This window comes from Bactrocera tryoni, chromosome 3, assembly GCF_016617805.1.
Source record: "Bactrocera tryoni isolate S06 chromosome 3, CSIRO_BtryS06_freeze2, whole genome shotgun sequence".
Taxonomy (NCBI): domain Eukaryota; kingdom Metazoa; phylum Arthropoda; class Insecta; order Diptera; family Tephritidae; genus Bactrocera; species Bactrocera tryoni.
Window position 1 is genome coordinate 22,922,509 of NC_052501.1, and position 22,494 is coordinate 22,945,002.

Consider the following 22,494-nt stretch of genomic DNA (forward strand, 5'->3'; position numbering starts at 1 on the left):
GATCATGTCCTAAATGAAATATTGAGCATGAGATACATAGCTGTCGGCTGATGAGTGCCGCGTTCGTGTCTCCGTTCAAGAAACATAGTCACAATACAAATTGCCAACACTCTGATGTGTTCATGCTGTTTGAGTGCAATTCGAAGGAGGTCATTTCGTGGCCGTAGAGTAAACGCAGGAACACTGATGCACATCAGATTAAAGAACAATCAGTTTATCTTACCGGCGAGCCTTCTCTGAAGAAAAACGAACACCATGTGATCTGTACCTGAAGAATGACAAAATGAGCCAGAGCTCTATTATGTTCACTATTACCATAAATTATTTGCAGATTAGACGACAGGAAAGCTGATTCCATCTGGGAGGAACAAAGTGCTTTTCCACCATGACATAGCACGCAACACTTTCACCGAATTAGGTTGGGATCTACTTCACCGTATTCTACAGGTTACTCGAGGCGTGCGACCAGAAGCTTGAAAAAATTACTAGCCGGAATAAATTTTGAGTAAAATGAAGTCTAGAAAAAATATTTTTCAAGGCGTTTTCTTCACTCCTACATGCTTGACCATGCTTGCTTCGGGTTATTGATAGAAGAACAGAGAAACTTACAAATATAAAGCAGCCTTGAAAAACCAATGATATTTAAAAAAAGAGAACATTGCTACTACTCTTCGAAATGTGTTCTCCACAGCTGCTAACTGGATCAATAAAAAGAATGATACGGTTGAAAATAGTTAAAAATGCGTTTGAAATTTTCATAATACAAACGACTATAGATTTCGAGGAAATTTCAAAATTTCAAATCTATCTGAACCACCTTTTACAGCCATCCACTCTGTATAACAGACCTATATTTTTGCTTGTGCCCGCTGTCAGAATTTTACATCATGTCACATTTTAACTGACAGACAGTTTTACTTGTATTTTGGTCTTAGTTTAATAGCGTTACCTTATTTTCCAATCCATATTCTTACTTTATCATCCATTCACTTTGCGAGGATTACAAGCTTGTCGCATTCGTGTCGCGCCGCCATCAACTATGGCTGCTGTCATTTGGTCCCTTTGTAATCTACTCACCAAATTTACTGATAGCATCTCTTTCATTGCTGTCAATACAAATTTTTCTCGCATTACTGATTGCTTTTCAGGTCTTGAGGCAATAAGTATTGACAACTTGGCCTATTGTTGAACAATTTAGGAACATTTATTTTTCGAGAAATGACAACTGTCCTCAAAATTGATGGCCTGTATTCCAAGTAGTAGAAAATCGATATTTTTTTGTTGAAAACAGTTGGCATATGTACATGTATAAATACTTAGAGTATAGTATACATAGTCTATATATTTGTGCCGGTGCCGCGTATTTTACAATGCTGCTTGTGTTAAGTAGTAGATGATCCATCAAATTGGATTTAAAATGCCAAATACGCAGTAAATCGGTGATTTTGACTTTTCCTTTATTTTTGTCTCCCTTCAAAAACAAAGTGCTAAATGGTTGAAATTTAGGATTACTCAATTTACCTTCCTCGTAATGCGAACTTCGAAAGTTTATTGATGAAAGAGATTGGTGTAAAACTTTGCTATTATAAGTTTATAAATTCATACGTAAGACAACAACAACAATTTCAGCAACCTTCAACTACAGATACTGAAAAATTCTACAGAATATCGGATGTGTGGTAAAAAATTAAAATATTTTATACAAATTTCGAATCCTGAAGATGAAATCTGACATACGTATGTACATACTTATTGACTTATATTATTTTTGACGAAAGTTTTCACATGACGTCAAACATTTTAAAAAGCTTTTTGGCTTGGTGTAAGGGAAGCTAGTTTGTTATTTATAACATTATTATTAAAGACTAGTACATATTCAAACATATAAAAGTGGCTAATGTGGATTCTTTGCTTTTTCAATATTCAATTTTTTCTTTACCTAAAATAACTCTTTAAGCATTTGTAATTTAAAAGCTTAAATAATTTTAAACTTTATTTCCATATAATCGATAAGTATTTTATAAGTGAACCACTTGTTCAGCTTGGAAAGGCAGTCTCAATTGTTTTCTCTAGTTGAAGAAGTGGAAGGAGATTTTAAGAAGTAACTCGAACCAACTGTTTGTTTTTAAAAATATTAACTTTGAATTATTTACTCAAACACATGAAATCTTCGAAATAAAAAATTCATATTTCCATTTTTGTAAGAAAACGATTTTCACAATATGTAAATAGCTTTAAGAGCAGTCTTGGTTGCCTTAAGTCGCATAACATACGACAAAACAAAAGAAAATAAATAATTTTTTTTAATAAAATAACTTCCCAAATGATAATAATTTTCGTTTGTAGAATGTGTGTGGTAAAAGCTTCTCAAAAGCTTTCCGTATAACTAACAAAAATGTCTTAGTTTGACAGGCCCGTTGCTATAAATGTTTTGTTCAGTTTAAGTTCTTTTGATAAGTTGGCAACTGTACTCGCAATTAGTTTTAAAATCTATAAATTAATGCTTTTTCAAATTAGTTTTCAAAAGGTTTTCACAGTATAATTTAAAATAAAATTTGGATTTAATATGACTTTTACGACAGGTGGCAACTCTAGTCGGAAAATTTAACCACGATATTAATGGTTTTTCGAATGCTTTTCGGAAGACTTTCTGAATATAATGTAAAACACAATTTTGCTTTAATATGACTTTAACGATAGGTGGCAACTCTATTCGCGAAATTTAACGTAGATATGGATGGTTTTCATAATGCTTCGGAAATGTCATTGGATATAATTTTAAAATAAAGCATAATGATTAATATTATTAAATTACTATAAAATTCTTAAGTTGTCCGGAGCATGATACATCATTACGATTCCAAGCAGAATTTCTCAAAAATTTCATTTAAATGCCCAGAATTCTTCTTCCGAAATTTTGGTTAAAAGTATGTGTGGTCAACTTGAAATAGTTTTTCATTATGATGTTATTACTGGTTTTTTCTAGGATCCTAGAGATACTAGGATACCAAAACCTTATTATAGATGTAAAATTATGAATACAACATTTTATATAATGGATTTTTAAACATAATATAAAGAAAATTTATAAAAACCAAAATTTATAGGATCATTGCTGCAGTTCGAAAATGGTTTTGCTGAAGTCAAAGCTATTCAAAATATAATCAAATTGTAAAAACATTACGAAGACTGATCATAAATAACATATATGTAACATTACTTATAATATGTAATGTTTACCACTTAATTAACCAATAAGCTTTCGTTCATATTCTGAACTTCCAAAAGTATTTAAAATTCATGTCCCTAATACACTTACCCCTACACATACACAAAAGCTTTCTCGTTATGGCTAGTACTCTTAAGATTTAATGCAATAATGCACCAAAGCAACATAGAATTGCAATGAAGAAAATTTTTGTACGCACGTCCAGCACAAAGCCGACAACAAGATTACTACACTGACATATGTCACGTATACGCCACGTGGGCTTGGAAGTGAATGAGTTGCACATGTGACTACTTACCATATATGCGCACATAAGCAAGCGCTGTAGCTTAAAGCAACAAAATGAACTTGTTTTTAAAAACCTCAAAGTAAAAGCAGCAGACAGAGGAAAATATATTAGCAACTACCCACATAAATATTGGCATACATACAAACATCCAAGCCGACAGCCAACAGGCGCCAAGTAACTCACCGCAACTCGAGTTGGAACGTGCAATTGTGCAATTGTATTGCAATGGCAAAAACGCCAGCACAGGCAAATAAGCAATGATTGCAAAGAAAATCATTGCTAAACAAAAAAATATGCAGTCCCATATACTTGCATGGCTGTGCTTGTGTATGTAAGCCAATTTGAAGCTCTCGGTGCAGTGCTAGCCACGAGAAAACATAAAAAATAAATAAATACATAAATAATAAAGCTGAAAAAACTAACCACAAAGAAGTGCACAAAAATAAGTTGAAATTGAAAATCGCATTTCCTTTTAGCATATCCTGAGTACAGCGTTATGTTGGTGATAGCAAAAAATTATGCTGCATGGAAATATTTTGTGCGCAAAATTTTCTCCAAGCACTCATACTATATAGATAAAAATCGTATTTTATGCTGTGGCTTTGCAGCAATGCAATGAACGTTGTTGATTCAAGGCGAACGGAAATGTTGATGCTACGAAATTGCTGTGGCCAAGGCTACAGTGTTTCACTTTACTGATGTAGAGAGTTAAAATATATATAAAAAAAGGCGATGTAGTGATATGCCAGCATATTTTGGATACAACATTTATATACATAACGCACTTATTTTACTATATAAACTAGTTATGAAGAAGAAAAATACCAAGAATAAACTCAAAAATTGGCAAATAAATTCAAGATATCTGTAAGACAATCTCTCTTAAGTGTCGTCGAGGGATTAAGTCATAAAGAAGAATAAGAATAACACATTTAATATTGACTCCTTAAGCTTGAAGGGAGTCTGGTTTATTTCTAAAGTCCAATGACTTCAAATAATCCCACAATGAGGAGTCTAATGGTGTTAAATCACAACTTCTTGTTGCCCATTCAGTGTAACTATTTTTTTTAAATAATCGAATCTCCAAACTTTTCTTGCAATAATTCAGTTGTTGAACGAGCTGTGTGGCACAAAACGCTGTCTTGTTAGAACCAGATTGACAACATTCATCGATCTAGCGAACACAGTTGGAAGATTATTACGACCATAAAATGGCAGAAGCACACGAAACGTTGTAATTGGAGAACGATTATTTTGATAATAAAATTGAATAATTAGATATGGAAAAATTTTTCATTTCACGAGACAACTTTTCATAAAAAAATTTAATTGTTTGCACTCAAATACATATTTAGTAAAGCCTGAGACGAAGGAGATTTATTACTTTTTCTTTACTTTCAGTATAAATTGCCTAGATTTGCGCTTTAGTGTTTAGAAGAAATACTATTTGTCGGTACTTTTAAATCCATGTTAATAATTTAGGAGGCCCAATCTTATAATAACATAAATTTTAAGAAAAATACGATTGATTGCAGCCCCTTGGAATAAATCAATAATAAGGAGTAAGTATCCATTGCATTTGTTGTTCATAGTCATCTCGAACTTACTCGGTTCAGGCTAAGTCAGTTGATCTGCTATATTCTACTATCGTAAATCTCTAGCTGGAGTCTGACGACTTCAGATTATCCCCAATGAAAGCAAAGTTTCTTATTAAAACTGAAACAATAAAGAGGTGATGGCTGATTCAAGCTTACTATTTTTCTGGCATAAAACACCCTCCATTGTTATAAGACTCAGGAAATTGTGTTCATTTTGAACCTCGCTATATTTATTACCTCAGTAGTATAAATAAACTTAAGCAATTATATTCGAAAAACATTTTACTAGCATTAGAATCATAGCGAAAGATCTCGCTATCTCATATAGACCTATACATTCTTGTTAACTCGGTTCCAAAAATCTGTTACGATTGCTAGAAACTCTAGTAGATAAGTAGTTAGGTAGGTGTGCAGCCATCTGTGGCTCAAATAGCGCTGGATATGCCATTTCTTTGCACTATTGCAAGACCTTTATAATCTTGTTATCTCTATGCATCGTTTCGCTCAAACCATTATGTGGTCTCAATGAAACTTTTTATATTAGTTGTGCCTTTTGTTGACCTACACTTATTACTTACATATATCAGTTACGCTTTTCGCAGGCAGCCATTCAAGGTTTGGTGCTTGATGAGTTCCAGGTATTCTCTGTCGGTTCGGTAATACATATAGCTGCACGTTCTCAGAAAAAGTTGAAATCCTTATCTAGCTTTCAAGCTGCGGCAAATATTTTAATATGCCACACTTATATTTACCGCTTGCTATCTATCCTAAAGGCCAGTGCCCTGTTATATTTACTTTAAGCGGTTACATAGGTTTTCTCAGGTAAAAACAGCCTTTTGCAACAATTTTTTTCTCATATAAAATATTGAATATTTTATTAGAAATTTTTATTGTTACAAACATACACTATTAGCAAAGAAGTTCTGAAATGTATATAAAAATTACGAATTAAAAAACAGAAAAATAATAATTTTTAAAATTGTTATAAAAAATGTGTCTAATTTGTTCCATTCCAAAAAATATGCGAGGATGTCTTGAAATGAAAATAATCTCCATCAAAGATTAATTCGACAATTTGTGAGATTTTTTAATGTTTTTTTTCACTGTTTTTAAGCATCGTTGCCTCACTGTGCGATTTTTTAAATCCATTAAAGTCCATTTTTTCTCAAGGTTCTGCCATAATATACCAACCGTATTACGATAAAATAAATAGGGCAGCAATCGATGCAATTAAATATATAAATGCTTGAAACTTTGCTCAATAATAAAGTAGAAAATGTAAAGCAATAATCATAACAAGACTCTGCAGAGCTTATTGAAGCAACAAAGCTCTCGAAAATGATCATTTAGCGGTTGTAGGTTTGCTTCGCTAAGCATATACACGTTTCTTTCTCCACTTTATTTTAGCCAATTGTTTGCGCCAAATTAAGTCAAGCCGACATTTCAATCAATTCCAAATGCAATTTCCGCTTTTAGCGCCACATCACTGCGGACCTTCCGGCACATTTTTAGGCAGAGATAAAATGAAAATAGTTATCTTGAGAGGGCGAAATGTGTTTCGGTGCAAAGCAAATTAGATGTGGGTAAATGAATGGCTGAGCGCTGGCAATAATTTCCATTGTTGCTCGGCCCGTCATTTAATGCGCCGTTGCTAATTTATTAGTTGAATGTGCTGATTTCTTGCCTACTTTCTTTGTGTGTCTTTATTTTCTTTCTTGCAAAATGATCCTTCACAAATTTTAACAAATTTTCGCTTTACTTTTACACGCCGCTTCCATTTACAGTTAAATGTCGCCGGTTTGTCGAAGGCACTGGTGGCCTACAAAGTCTATCAGACGATGTTTCGTGTCGTAAAGGAATCGGAAACGGTGGATAGTCGTCAGCATTGCTTTCTGTTGCAGAGTTCCGGTCATGAGCCACGTTATCTGAGCGTCGAGACGCGTCAGGAGCTGCTACGCATCGAAAATAGCTGGAATGCGGCCATAGTGACGAGCGTAATTAAATTGGGCGTAAGTTTTTTCAATAATTTTGTATATATGTAATATAATATACATATATGAATGTGTGTAAATATATGCATGTGTGTGTGTGTGAGTTATTTGCGTAAAAACGATTTAGTTTTAATATAGCCACTTAAATGCCATTTATACACAACCGCTTGAACAAATGAGACAATTTTACATTTTACGGTTATTACGGTTATTCCATTACATGCCACATTTCTCCGCAAGTTGCAAGCGACCAACAAAATTCCACACACAATTCTCGGCACACAATTGCGGTTGTGTGAGCACTTAAATGTGCCGAAAACACACGGCGGTCGCCAAATATGCTCGTCTATTTGTTTGTATGTATATTTGTGGCATGAATGAGTTGCACGCGTAGTTGCCGTTGCGTTGTCTTTGTATGTGTCCTGGCCATTAGTGCAATTACCGGGCGTCAGTCACTTGAACAACCGAGGCTCCAGGCAGAAACGCATCATTGTCGTTGTGGCATTTTGCATGTTGTCCCGCAATTAGTAGCAACTTAACCTTGTCTACGAAGTTTTGTTAATAATCTGGTTATTTTGCGTACTCGGCATTATTTTCTTTACAACTTGTACACAATGTTCCTTAGCTTTGCCACGCACAAGCGTTATGTAAGGTTCTTTGACTGTGTGTTTGTAAATTATGAGACGTGATTTGTTCACGCTTTTCGTTGAAGTAAGGTCAGGATACCGTAACATTGCATGAATGCCAGTAAATAAGTATTGTTAGGACGCATGGAGCAATTTGGATAGAAATCGATATTCGAATCGATAGCCAATAAAGTCTTTAAAGTCTGAGGAGTCCTTGTACGTACTTTATATCAACGATATTTTTCAGGGGAATACAGCATACTTTAATATACTTCCTTTCCAATAGCAGACGGTGTGACATATTTTATGTCGCTTTGTAGTCATTAAAAACATATTTAAAGGGTTAGGACACTCCAGGATTTTCAAAAGTTGGAACGAAAACGTTTGGCTTTGAGAATCAGCCAGCAAACTGCTGTGGGAGGACAACATGGAAGAAGGAGTGAGGAAGCCAGCAAAGCTTTATATGTTTGTAGGCAGATGCTCGGCACAACCTGGGGGCTCTCTCACTCTCTCATGCACTGGTGCTACACTGCTATTGTATGAGCAATTCTGGTCTACGGTGCAGTAGTATGGTGGACAGGCGTACGGAAATCCATCTCTCGAAAGCCAATGGAAAGGGTTCAGAGGCTCGCTGTGCTGTGTATAACAGGTGCTTTATAACAACTCCAACGGCGGCTTTTGAACTCGTACTGAACAGATAGACCTCTTCACTGAAAACTGATCCGCCAGTTCGGCGGGGCGACTACTGGCTGCAGGAGAATTAACATATAGAACCTTCGGGGATAGCTCGGTGGGTAATGGCGGTTGGGTAAACAAAGACTACATGATCTCACTTTTCAACTGGGAAATAAGGTTCAAAGTAAACATAGAAAAATATGGTTGGCATAAAGTTATGTTAGCTATGCGTAACACTCTAAGCATCTATACGGATGGCTCGAAAGTGGGCAATGGAGTTGGTGCGGGAATATACTGTGCAGAGTTAGGCATAAAACAACCTTTTAAGTTGCCGGCCCACTGCAGTATGTTTCAAGCTGAGGTCTTTGCTATTATGAAAGCCGCGGAGCAGGTCTCTAATGCACCTACATGCAATTCCAGAGTCCACATCTACGTAGACAGGCAAACAGCAATCAAGACAATGACCTCATATCGCATATTGGCCAGAAGTGCCTAAGGAAGCAAGGCAGTAGTAGAAAGTGTTGCCAAAAGCAAGCAGCTTCACTTCTACTGGGTGCCAGGCCACAAAGTCATCGAGGGCAATGAATTAGTGGGCGAGATTGCCAAGAATGGCTAACATCCGAAAACGTGATCAGCATTGGAAAACCCATGGATTTTCTATATGATGATCTCGACAGAAGCAGGGTAAAGAAAATCACAACCCAATGAAACGAGCTATTTAGGTGCAAAACTGAAAAAATTATGTGCAAAATGGTAGATCGGAAGTATATAAAAATTCATATTGGCACTCGATAGAAGAGATTGTAGGAACATGATAGAAATAATAAGTGGTCCCCGACTCGTGGAACAAACGCTGCAGAATGGGCTGACAGATCGATAAGCCTGCAGAAAATGTCTAGAGCAGGGCACCAGGGAAACAATGGAGCATCTTTTGTGTACTTGTCTGGTGTCGGCCAGACTACGCTGTAAGCATCTGAGGTATGATACACTGGAGGAGGTATTGATAATCAGACCGCAGAGTCTGTTAAAATTTGCGTCAAGCGCAGGTATGCATGGCTAATTAGCCTACCAGATTAACCTTACCTAAACTAACTGCATAGTTCAAGCTCGCAAACTGAATTCATAAATAAATATTTTTTCCTCACATTTGGAATTGCGGCTACGAAATTTAGAAAAGGTCGTGAAATGATCGAAAACTTTCCTACACGAGTTGGGCATCTCTGTTACCTACGACTTTATCGAAAAAGATAAAGAAGCAATAGTTGAAAGCTGACGTGTTAGCATCAGAAAGATAGCAGGCGATGTCAAAATCTCTTATGGAACGGCTCTACAGATTTTGGTTAATGCTTTCGGTATGAAGCGAGTCAATGCTAGACTCGTGCCAAAAAGCCTGAATGTGATGCCAGCATCATTGTGATTGATTATTTAATCAAACATGAAATTAGAGTCATTCGCCAGGCTGTCTGTTATTTTTTTCTGTTTTCGAAAAATAATAATCGCCTATGAGAAACGCGCTATTAATTCATTAAGCCAATATAAAAAATTATATAAATAAATAATATTTCGACTTTTCCTCAAATCTTATTGATAGAGCGTCAAATAGTTACTAAACCAACCTCAACTGTAACAGCTGTAGCATGCAACAAGTAAAGACAGATTCCAACAAGACTAGACACAATTTATTGATGCAATTCACTTGCATTTATGAAGGCAATTGACCGTTGACACACACATACAGCTGCAGCTCTCGAGGCGGCACTTAAGTGCAGACCACTTGCCATTCAATGACAAGAGGACACTATTTGTTTTGGGTGACTTTCATATTTCATATTTTTAATGCAATTTTCTGGCAACACTTTTGCAGAGAATAATGGAGGGGGAACAAAATTGGATTTAAGTATTAAGGTATGATTGACAAAATATTTCTGGCTTTTCTAATAGATTATAATATTAAAAAAGCCTACACTTTATTGTACCTAAATTTTGTGGCCGAAGGTGTAGGTTAGCTTAAATGCTCGTACCTAACACGGTTCATTGTAGTACCTACAACTCTTATAAAATTGATTCTAAAAACCCTGATAGATGAGTAAAGCACTCTGAGCCTATAACAAATTTGTTGAGGCGTTAATGTCTGTTCCTGTTTGCCGAAGGTATGACTGCCAAAATTTTTAAACCTCAGTCTTGTAAAAGCTGGAAAAGGGAGGATAAAGTACCTAGTTCACCTCACCTTCTTCCATACAACTTCCGGCTGTATTTTTAACCGTACAGCATAAATTATTATTGTATAATGTCCACCAAGAACTTTTCCGATTGCGACAAGATAAACTTGGCAGAGTGTAAGTATTTCAGTAGATTCGCAGTCACACAGAGGCTGGTCGTCAACCAACACCTGCTAACCACATGCACGTCTCATAGGTCCAGTTCTACAAGGCAAGATGATAACAGGAATACAACTCGTTCCCCTTCAAACGAATCTGATCAAGAAATAGCTTGTTGTTACATTTAGTGAAGTTAGATACTTAATGCTAGTACCATATTGCCACCCGCTCTGCTGTGGGAGTGAATGCTCACCACTACAGCTTCTTTAATAGCAGCCGCCTTCATTTGAAAGATACTACAGTGATCCGGTAGCGTAAAGCTAGGACTGACCGATAGATTCCAATAGAAGACCCTCCAACTACCCTAGCTCCTAGCTTCGACCCGCACCTTTTCTCTAGCAGCTCTTCCTAGTCCATATATCCCTCGTCGACCTCGTCGTCGTATTTCTTTTTAAGAAATATTTCATTCAGTCAATTGTCTATACGAGTACTGGTAAGGTGGAAACACATATCCGAGAATCCAATTTCTTCAATATACACAGTTGCGATATCTTTCCTTATGTTTATCCGTATATTCCAAATTCTACTGAAACATTAAATTATTTTTTATGTAATTAAATTGTTTAATCTCTCTTAATTGAATTATGATAACTCGAAAAGCTTAGTCCGTATTTGTTTGAATTTCAACCAAACTTGTTGGAGATACTTTCATCTACCAATTTTTTCATATATTTGAAAAATAGACAAATTTGCATAAAATCTGGAAATAACTATCATATACCGAATATGAGGTCCTCAGTGCGTATGATTGATTTTTTACCTAATAAAAAGATTTTCAAACTTTCGATTGACTTCATACCTTACATATCGGTCAAATTATTTTTAAATAAATAGTTTTGTTGATACCAGAAAATATCAGAAATATAAAGTGTCGCTTCCTTTCAGAATTATACCTCCCTTACTTTATTCATTATTAAGGGAGAGGTTGGGCTTTCAAGGTAAAAAATACTGTTTTTGCGAATTTATTTCTTAAATCTGGATTGAGTAATTTTATTCCAACCTTTTGTACATTATTGAGCACACTTTTGACAATATAGGGTAACTTTTTCATGCAGAAATATTGAAGCATAAGCCCGTAACAGAGCTTCCCCCAGAACGTCTTGAGAAAAAACAATATGCGGTGTTCACCATAACCCGGCTGGAAATTATTTGAAAATAAAAACCCAAGAAAGATTAGTCAAACTATAATCAAATCTTCAAATCTAGATCAAAAAAAAATCAGCAAACTCCTAAAAATAAAAACATTTTGAACCAAAACTATATGACACCTACAACTGAAGTAAATACCGTTGAATATTCGCCACAAATCAGTGTAAAAATGTACTTATAACATTATTGGCAAAGAAGTGAGCACAAAAACACTTAATCGTGACATTTTACTTAACTTTACCCACAAAGCCACAGCTACCAAGGACAAAGCAGTAAATCTAGTACCATGTCTGACAATCTTGTATAATATTTGACAAAAGCATATGTGTGAACATGTCCACCTTTCCCAGCAGCCATATAAAGCTATATTATAAGCTTTCGTGCAAACAACAATGTGAGACCAAGTCCAGACACTGAAATCACAAGGCCGACAATACCAAAAACTCATATGTGCTAATACATATTAAGTTGTGGTCACGAGCATGCACGCCCAAAATTCATAAGATCACAAATGTATGTACATACAGACATATGTTTGTATAGAATGTCTACCTTAGCCGCATGGCGTCACCGCCCTTGAGCTTTCGGTTCTTAACTTTTGCTCAACACAACTTTGCCATAATGTCCATTGGTCACCGCAACTCTTTCCATCCTGTTGCTTGCTCACTGACTTGTTCGAGGACTTTTATGCTTAAACAAAAAATACTTGCTCATTTATACGAGCAATGCCGAAAAGTTACTGTTACTGTTGCTGGTTGTTGGCATTCAAAGGACCTCGTCGTCGTCTGCTTATTTGCTCCAAGTACAATGACCGCCGGTATAACGCGGTGATTTAACAGTTACACACATATAATTATTTTCTCTCTTTTTTTGCGCAGTTCATGCCGCATTTTTGTTGCAGTGCCAAGGTACCAATAGTTACCAAACTTTTTTGCACTAACAGCTCTACACCAGCAAACTAAGTATTAAGAACTATTTGCGAACATGCAAAAAAATTATATATGAGCGTGCACTGCTCCTTCGATTTGTTAGCGTAAACGCGGAGGGAGTGTAGGAAAATTGTGGGAAATCGATAAGCATTTCATGTTGTGACTAGTTGCGTGTCTTTAACTACGTATGTGTGATATGTAATGCACACAACTGCAGGCTGTATGCAAATTGGCTAAACTACAATCAAAGTAACTGACAAAGGGGCTATCTGGATGCCAGACGTTTCACACTGTGATTTTGTATTGTTTCGTAAGAGAACAAATTAGGGTTGAGCTCATTAACTATAGATGGGAATATGCAAGCTGTACAGTTTTTAGGTGAAATTTTTTAGTAAAAATTTTTTAATAAAAATTTCGTGTCAAAACTACAATACTTCCATAATGTAGTTAATGTCATGAAATTTCATATTTTTTGCTAAAATATTCATACGAGTATTCGGTATTGTTTATCTTAATACAATTATTTTTGTATAAAATGTAATAATATTTAAATCAATCTTGCTCCCGATCAAAAATGGTAACATAGCTTCTGAATTGAACTATAGTATTAGCTCTGTATTAGGATTAGTTATCATTTATACGAGGAATGTGTAAACGACAAATTACAGGAAAATCACAGTTACCCTTAACTTTAAATAGCAGAGCAGCAAATAACAGGCAGTAACTTTGTAATTCTTAGTGCGACATCACACGCAAGCCAATTAACTTATAGCTCTTTCTTTGAGAGGCGATTTTAACTTAATAAATTGTAAGGCATTTTTCATATTCCAGCTACTTGAGGCTTGCTTTGAAGCGAAAAGGAAGCAGTTTTATTTTTTACGGCTTAATAATGAGTGGAAAATAAAATTTTAAATATGTTCGTTTTTAATTTTAAGGTTTAAAAATCAAAGTGCAATAAAGTGTTAATAGCTTTTATGTATAGACTAACTGATAAATGATTCGCAAAAAAATCAAAAGAATTGCTGAAAACTCGAGAGATTGCTGGAAGATTAAATTTGTCTATGGCGCTACAATTTTTTATACAATAAAAAAATCCTGCTTAAATTGCACTAAAAAACGAAAATACTTAGTGAGTTACTCTCGTCAATTTTCATAAACATCTTCTGTGTGAATTTTTCCAAGAAAATTATTTGCAGTTGACGGAAACAGGTAATAAACACTTTATTCTAGGTCCAGACTATGCATCCCCTTGCATAAAATGCTTCCAATTAACTCCCAGAGATTATGGCTAGTAGCCTGGCGTGGCAGCTTTTGGGCGATTGCTACTTTCAGACGGTCCAGTTATTTCGGAATGAAATTGTGAAACACCCATATATTGAGCTTCTTTTTTGTCAATCTGTTTTGGTAAAATGTTTAACTCCTGGGAGGAACGAAACAGTGTGTGTCTAACAGTCGAAGTCAATTATTTCATTGTTATTTTCGACAAATAACCTTTCAGAGCTTAATACTTCTTTAACTTCAATATTAAAGCTCAAACTGTACTGTGTCAAGCGATCACAAAACTGTCTGAGAACTGTCTTCTTTAATACGAAATCGTATCCTTCTAATGCCACATAGCCACAACGCCCGATATAGATCATCACCACTATCTATTGGAAGAATAACATTAGTTTAAAGTCATTTTGTGACTGTGCTGTTAGAGCAAGTTCCCTGCTAATTTTGGGTTGCTAAAACCGCTAATGATATTAAAAATAGGCTAACTCGTAGGTTGTTTTGTGTTGTAGTCAAAGCGTCTAACCACCACCATTTAGAAAAAAGACAAAAATAGTAATATGTGTTGAAAAATTTTTGAACTCAAATTCGTAATGACAACTCCTCATATACTCCACAATCGCAAATTTTTCCTTCAGATTTGTTGAGTAATGTAAAAGAATTATTTTCTCAGACTTTATATATATTCTCCTTCTTTATTGGCGTAGACAACACTCGAGCGGTTATAGCCGAATTGATTATACTTATTTTACGTCCAAAAAATATCCTTGCTTGCAACTTACACATAAGTAGAAAGCCAGCAAGCATTCCATTTTCGCAAGCAGTTTATATTCATACATTTATAAATTCCCAAGAAAGCTATTAATTTCAGCTGCTGAAATAATTGAATTTTATCGCACTGGTTAGGTCACCACAAAGGCGCTGTTAAAAAGGCTTGATTAATGGTGTTAAAGCATTTTAAACCGCGCCAGAAGTAATAGCAAGATAATACTCTATTGCTACTTGCCGTTATACGCCCACAAATACATACACACAGGCAGCTATTACAAGTAGAGTTATTTTTTAGCAACTAAGGACAAGTGCATACATATTTATGCGCACATATATATATATATATATATATATATATAAACCAGCTACTATCCACTGGTCCAACTTGGAGGAGGATAAACTTTTTGATTCGTTTATTGCCACAAGGCTGTCACATTATTTCTAAATTAAGCCGAGTAAGTGTCCAACAACTCATAATCATTTCGCTGAAATACCTCAAAATGGCGGCTTCATTGAGATGAATGACAACGGATTAATAACACTAAATGCAACTGTGTGTGTGAGAGTGTTTTATATTACGTATATAATCGAATTTCAAACTTCTAAAATAAACTATTTTATATTTATATAATATAAACTAAAATTAATGCATAAAGTAATGCAAATATATATATTTATAACAAAAGAATTATATATAATATTATCACAACACTCTACAATTTTCTTTATTGCAATTTTTTTCTACTTTTCACACCTCATTCATAACTTTGCATTATTTAATTATGCCTTTCTTCTGCTTTATACACACTTCTGCCGCAGCGCAAAACTTTCGCCGTCTCACATCATGGCAAGAGTGGCGGTCTAACTTTGGACTGGCAGTCGGGTTTCTCGCTGGCGGAAGGTGCCGACTCGGCCATCGTTTGGCAATATAAATTTTCACAACTGCGCGGTTCCAGCGATGACGGCAAATCAAAATTAAAACTACATTTTCAGGATCATGAAACGCGCGCAATTGAAACAAAAGTAAGTACAAAATGCGTGTGTGTATGTACATAAGTATGTATGTGTACGCGCAAGCAACACGAACTGCTAATCCAAGCGCAGTCAACAGCTTAGTTCGGTATATGCGGCATATTTCCTCAACTTGCCACCATCCGCTCCCACTTTGTCTCACTATATCGCTTGTGATTGATGGTAATGAGTTCAGCAATGGCGAAAGTGCAGGAATGTCGCGGACCGGTGGCGGGAAGCAGGCGACTGTCGCGAAAGCCGCGTGACAGCCGCATCGAAGTACCATTTCACAATTTTCCTGCTTCTGCTATGCCTTCAAATACTCGTACCGTCTACTTCTGCCTTTGTTTCGTGCATTTGAAAGCGTAGCGTAGGTATGACATGGCGTATAAGTAACAAGTACCAATATCGCCGAAGTGGTAGTGCAGCTATAGTTGTGTTGCCATAACTCCAGCTTTTTATTTCAATACTGTTTCTTCAGTTTTTACGCGCTGTTTTTCTTGAAGTGCCTACTATTTCTTCTTGAATAGAAATAACGGCATTAGTTCGTAGTTGTTTATTGCTCCTTTTGCATTGCGTTCTCTACAGTTACACTACGTGATTGGCGGAGAGTGGTTCATTTGTAGCTGCTCATTTAAAATTTTTTCACTGTTTTAATTCCCTTGCGACCCCACCATCAGTCTGTAGCCGTTCTGTATACAATTTTCATAGAGTTGCTTTTAGCGTAGTTTTATATCGAAGTTTTTTTTTCTTTGAAAAACTTTCTTGAGAAGTGACTCCTAGGCAGAAAAGAAGTATGCTATGCTGTAGTTTGTTTTTATGATCATTATGATTTAGTATGTACTATATTTGGCTTATGTGATGAAGTAGGCTAAAAGTATAAACATTCATATACATATATTTGAGATTGAGGGGTGATGTTGGAGCGATGTTGAATTGTTTCTGCAGAAACTCATTGTTGTACAATGATGCGGTACATTTGTAGTTGTTGATACTTGGTGACCCATATATTGATTGCTTTCATTATAGGAGTGTACATATTGTGCATGGAAATATGGTGGTTAATGGAGTAAAAAAAAACAAAAGTTTAAATATGTTGGGGAAAAGTTGTAGTTCGATTTTTAAGCTATTTTGTTTGTTTCTAGTTTTCATTTAACTCATTCGAAATAAGTTTCTGCAGCAGAGTTTCATTGATTTATAGTTAAGTATATAAAATATATGTTATAAATATATATATATATTTTTAGTAAGTTATCTAAGCTAAATCACATGATATTGTACACCAAATAATTAAAAGTTATAGAAATTCTCTCCTGAAAAAAAATTAATGATGATTAGACAGGTGATTATTATTACCTAAATTTTATGGAGTGATAGCCAAGAAAACTAATTCCACCACCCTCAGCAGGTAAAACGATGTCTCTTTCATAAAGTGAATCCACTAAAGTCTGTAAGCCTCCAAACCGTTTTAAAGCCTATAGAATCCTGTATATATTGTGGAACTTATGTATATATTCTGCTGTGAGCAAAAAATAGTAAGACTTTGTTTATAATTTTAAAATTATTAAATGAAAGTAATCTCTCTTGGCGCCAATACACTTGTGGCAACGTTTTTTCCAATCCTAAAAAAATGTGTTAAAGTTAATTTCCGGAATAGCCTTCAATGGGCGTAGCGTTTCACGTTTAACGTCTTCAATTGAGTAAAAACGGAGCGATTGTTTGAATTTGCTGAATAGCCAGAAGTCACACTAAGCTGCATTCGGCAACTATGTTGGTTTCCGGATGATATTGGTTGAAAATTTCGCGAAAGAGTCTCGAAGAATCAATGCAATATGCGACGGTACAAACTTCCGTTTTTTTTTAAGAATAGCTTCGCGCAAACCACGCATTACACTCAAATAATATTCTTTGTTGACAGTGTAGCTGGTCGGAAGGAATCCAGAATGCACCTCAACTCCATAATCGAAGAAAACTGTCAATATTGCCTTGATTTTTAACCTGTGACATGGCTTTTTTCGGCTTCGGCTCACCTTTGCCACCATATTCAAGACTCATTGGCACTAAAAATACTTTTTATGACATCCTGGTAATCGGAAAGCATTATTTCACATACATAACCAATCAAGCTTTAACTTTTCTTAGGCCCAAATGATCTTTCAAAATGGTTTTCACTATCCTTCCGATATTCCAAAGATACCACCTGGCCGTCCTGGATATGGTTCATCGTCAACGCGTTCTCGACCCTCTTTAAATAATTTTTAACTATCAAAAGCACTCTCTCGCGGCAAACAATTATCACCGATGGCCTTTTCCCACATTTTGAAAGTTTCGGCACCAGATATTTGATTCCGCGTACAAAATTGAATGGATATTCTTTGTTGAATAATTTCACTCATCGCAAAAATATTCGAATGCACTTTATATACTTCAGAAATACAAGCGTATACTAAACACTAATGATTATTTTGATGTGACATTTGGGCACATATATCAGTGACTGTTAAACCAACCTAGAAAAAAAAATATTTCGAAAAATAAGGTTTCGCGCGAAATTAAAATTAAAAAGTCTTACTAATTCTTGCCCACAGTAGTATACTCATATAATATATATATTTTATACACTTACATCCGAAAATTATTTTAAATAATAAAAACAAAAAAGGGAAATATTGACAGAGCGTCTAACAGATGTAATAGCGCTTGGGCAGAAAGCGAAAACTTCGACACGCGATTTCTCGGTTTTTCATTTTTGCGATTTTTCTTAATTGGCGGTTCAAAGTTTATTATCTTTGTCATTCAAATATCTTCTATTTAAACTAAAAAAAACTAAGAAAAGTCAAGTTTTCACATATTTTTAAACAACATAAAGTAAAATCTTTTTAGTCAAAAACCACTTTTTTTAATTTAAATTTTACACTTTTTTTAGAATTATTTAGTTTAACTAGAAGGTAAATTATTAAAAAATATGAACCGCTTTGAATTTTTTGTTTCCGACCTACATCTTGCCCGCCGTCTGACAAATGCACATACGAGGTGCATCGCGCAATTGCTGCTCAAAGGCAGAATATCACAGATTTCGTATCCAAAAAATTTGCGAATGATGTTTAAATATATAACTATAAACCCTAGAAATTCCGCTTTAATAAATTAATTCTTTCCCTCCCAAAAAAAATCTTCAAAAAAATCGATTTTTTGAAGCCTCTTATGCGGGCTACCTCGCTAATCTTTTGTCTCATATATAAAACACGACCATCCCAATTCATTTATATTTTAACCTTTTAGAATACAAGAAGCAAAGAAAACTCTCCTAATTCGACAAAGTGTTATAATCTTAGAACTTTTCTGGTCTCATGCGGTCGATTTGGGAGTTACTATGGACCTTTATTTTAATTTTGATCTTTTTATTAATAAAAGTTTAAAAACAAAAATTGCTCTTAATTTTGTTGAACGCTGGACTAAGGAATTACGAGATCCGTAGAATTTTAGTAGCCTCCTTTTACAAATTTGGTTGACCCTGTATTTTAGTTATTCTAATTACCAAATCCATTCTGACATTTTAAATTACATATGTTCAAAGCTCATTTTTTCACCTTAAGGCACTTCCGATGAGATTCTAGGATAAGCCTACCTCCATATACTAGTCGTTAAAAACTTTTAAGTCTATCTACACTCACGTTAAAGTGAAATGCTGTACTTAATATTCTTAGTGAAAATCTTGAATTGAACAGTTTGCAGTTCATTTCTCTTGTTTGAAATTATATTTAATACTCCGACTCTCTAATCGGCGCAGTTTAGACACTTACTGTTAAGAAATTTTAAAACAAAATTTCAACTAAACGAACAAATCCGCCACATTTGTCATGTCTCTAATTTTCATTCCTGGACATTGGACTTTTCATAAATAAAAAGACTATTTTCGACGCTGTCTCTTTCCTTTCATAACTTGGTGTATTCAACGTATTTGGATTGTGTCTCTCGCCTTAGTTGGGTATGGGGAGGGTAATCGTTGGATTATTATTAAAAAATTGATATCTAGATACATTTTCGTAATAAGAATTTTCGAATTTCCTAACTATAATATATAGATTTTGCTACGTTATAAAAAACCAACCATTCTTTCTAATTCAAAGACTTTAAAAATCAAATAGTATTTTTAACCGTTAATCGTTCTATTCTCTCACAAATTACAAAAATAATAATGCTTTTGAGCAAACGGCCGATAACTTATTTGTTGCGTATACGCACAGCCGAACTCTAGTGAAATAATTCAGATTATACTCAGCTTGGTCAACATAGATGTATTCATTTAGTTACCTTCCAATAAAATGGTTTATCTGTTCAAAATTAGTTTTCAAAACTGTTGTGGACAGAAACGGTTAAAAAAATTAGGTTGTAGAAGAATGGATCATTATTAAAATATGTTTTTTTCTGCCAGTCAAACTTTCCCATGAACAACTTATTACCTAAGCGTGCTATCGCAGCCTATTAAATGTGGAAATCCACTTTATCATTGGAAGGTTTCGAAAAAGGCCCAAAAATAATAATACCGCTCGACGTTCGGAGCACTCGGAATGCACAACTGGCACTACCTCAAACTATAAACGCGTTTTTCTCAAAACACACTTTTTTAAACTGGCGGACATGATTCCGGTCGAACCACTCAACCGATTTGCTTAATTCTTTTTTAATGTTTACAAAACGTCTGGCTATCGTCCTTACTAGATTTATAACTTTTTATAATTTATTGACAATGTGATGATAAAATTTATGTAAAAAAACATGGAGAAAAATTAAAAAAAAAAACGTTAATTACTTTCTTATTTATCAACATTTTTTCATGATTGTAGTAGGGACGATAACCATTGACGCACTTTTTAGGAATAAATTGGGTTTTTATGTTTCTGATGATCCAAACATGAGAAATCGTGTCCGCCAGTGAAAAAACGCATCTCATTCACCTAGCCATTTCTCCAACAGATGTCATCAAAAAATTCCGAAAAAATGTGTTTATATACTCTACGATATACCTCATGATATGTGAAAACTGTTCTACTGTAGAATAAAAATTTCTATGAAAAAAAATATCGCCAAAACCTCAAGATTAACCTACTAACCCCTTAAGAATAGTTTGGCATTTCATCATGGAAAGACGAACCAAATTTTGTTCAGCGATGAAAGCCATTCAAAGAGATTCCATATATCAAAATTTAACTAAAATTTACCATTTACTCCTTTGTATAAAAAAAAATTTATTAGTATATACGATTTTAGTTTTTCTTACTTTTAATTGATATTAATCCTTATGATTATAGGTTTACGAATATTATTATTCCATTTATCTTCTTTTTTTCTTTAAATATTATTATAAATATTCAAATATTATCAAATAAATAAGTTACTTCACAAATTTCCTCTTAAATTTAAAACAGGAACTGGAATGTCAAGTGCTGCAAAGTTTACTCTTTTGTATGCATGCCTTTTTGACCGCCAAAGTCGCCTCAGTTGATCCGGCGTTTCTAAGTTCTATACAGCAAACCTAAAATCGGTGCACTGAAAACATCTAAACAAACAACCCGGATGAAATTCGTGGCGCCACGCATACTTTGAGCGAAAATGCGCTACAAATGTGGCAGAAGGAAATTTATTATGTATTGAACAATTCCAGCGGCAAGTAGGTACTTAAAAAATTACAAACTAACTAAAAAAAAAAACAAAAAATATTAAAACAAAAAACATGAAGAAAGAGAAATATTTATAACTGATATTAAAGAAAATTAGCTTAAAATTTATACTTATACTTTGGCATATAACACTTATAGATATTTAAAACAATTACGATACTTAGTATGAATATATTGAAAGCATGGCAAATACGTGTGTGCTAAAATTATAAAATACAATATAAATCATATTGAATATAAACGTCTGAAGGCATTAAAGTCTTAAATGCGATATGTACTTGTAGACCTAAATGCATTAACAGAACACACACAGATTGTTCTATTCATAGAGATCTACCGATCGGCAAGCAAATGTTGGTGCAAGCGCGTAAGTTAAGCGGTTACCGCTAACTTTTTCCCATTATTAGTCATTGTTAATCATTACTATTAGCTTGTTATAATTAAGGTATGTAATTAATATGGTTAAATAATGTCAGCTCTACGGACGCAGGAAAATTTCTTTTCTAATTTTGTTTAGCACAAGAAAAACTTATGCACCAAACAAATGTTTAATCCTATGAAAATACTTAATTATATATACATATGTACATATTAATGGTTCAATGCTTCTAAAGCTCTGTTATTTTAAAGAAAAATTTAATATAAAACTAAAATTTTATATAGAAATGACATAATTATTCTACCATTTGCCTACTTTCAGCTCTTTGAGACCCATTAAATATAGCTATAAGGTGCAGAGTGAAAATTACTGAATTTTATATACATAAATTAATCAATGAATCTGAAAAAAAGTGGATTCACAGTAGTAAATTGAAGTCAAATATTGTTTTAAAAAATATGCTGCATGTTAAATTTAAGCATTGAAATGTTCTCTATGCCCCGAACAGTTACTTTC

At 34.5% G+C, this 22,494-nt stretch overlaps 1 protein-coding gene across 1 annotated transcript in view; it reads left to right on the plus strand.

Annotated features, from left to right (window-relative positions):
• The window catches only part of LOC120772502 (gamma-1-syntrophin), a 134,337-nt gene extending 112,679 nt beyond the window's left edge, over positions 1 to 21,658 (plus strand). The window contains exons 10-12 of the mRNA XM_040101149.1: positions 6,901 to 7,125; positions 15,727 to 15,930; positions 21,348 to 21,658. Of these exons, the coding sequence (XP_039957083.1) occupies positions 6,901 to 7,125; positions 15,727 to 15,930; positions 21,348 to 21,458 (540 nt within the window). The 3' untranslated portion in view covers positions 21,459 to 21,658. The remainder of the gene's footprint in view (positions 1 to 6,900; positions 7,126 to 15,726; positions 15,931 to 21,347) is intronic.
• Positions 21,659 to 22,494: the final 836 nt, after the last annotated feature.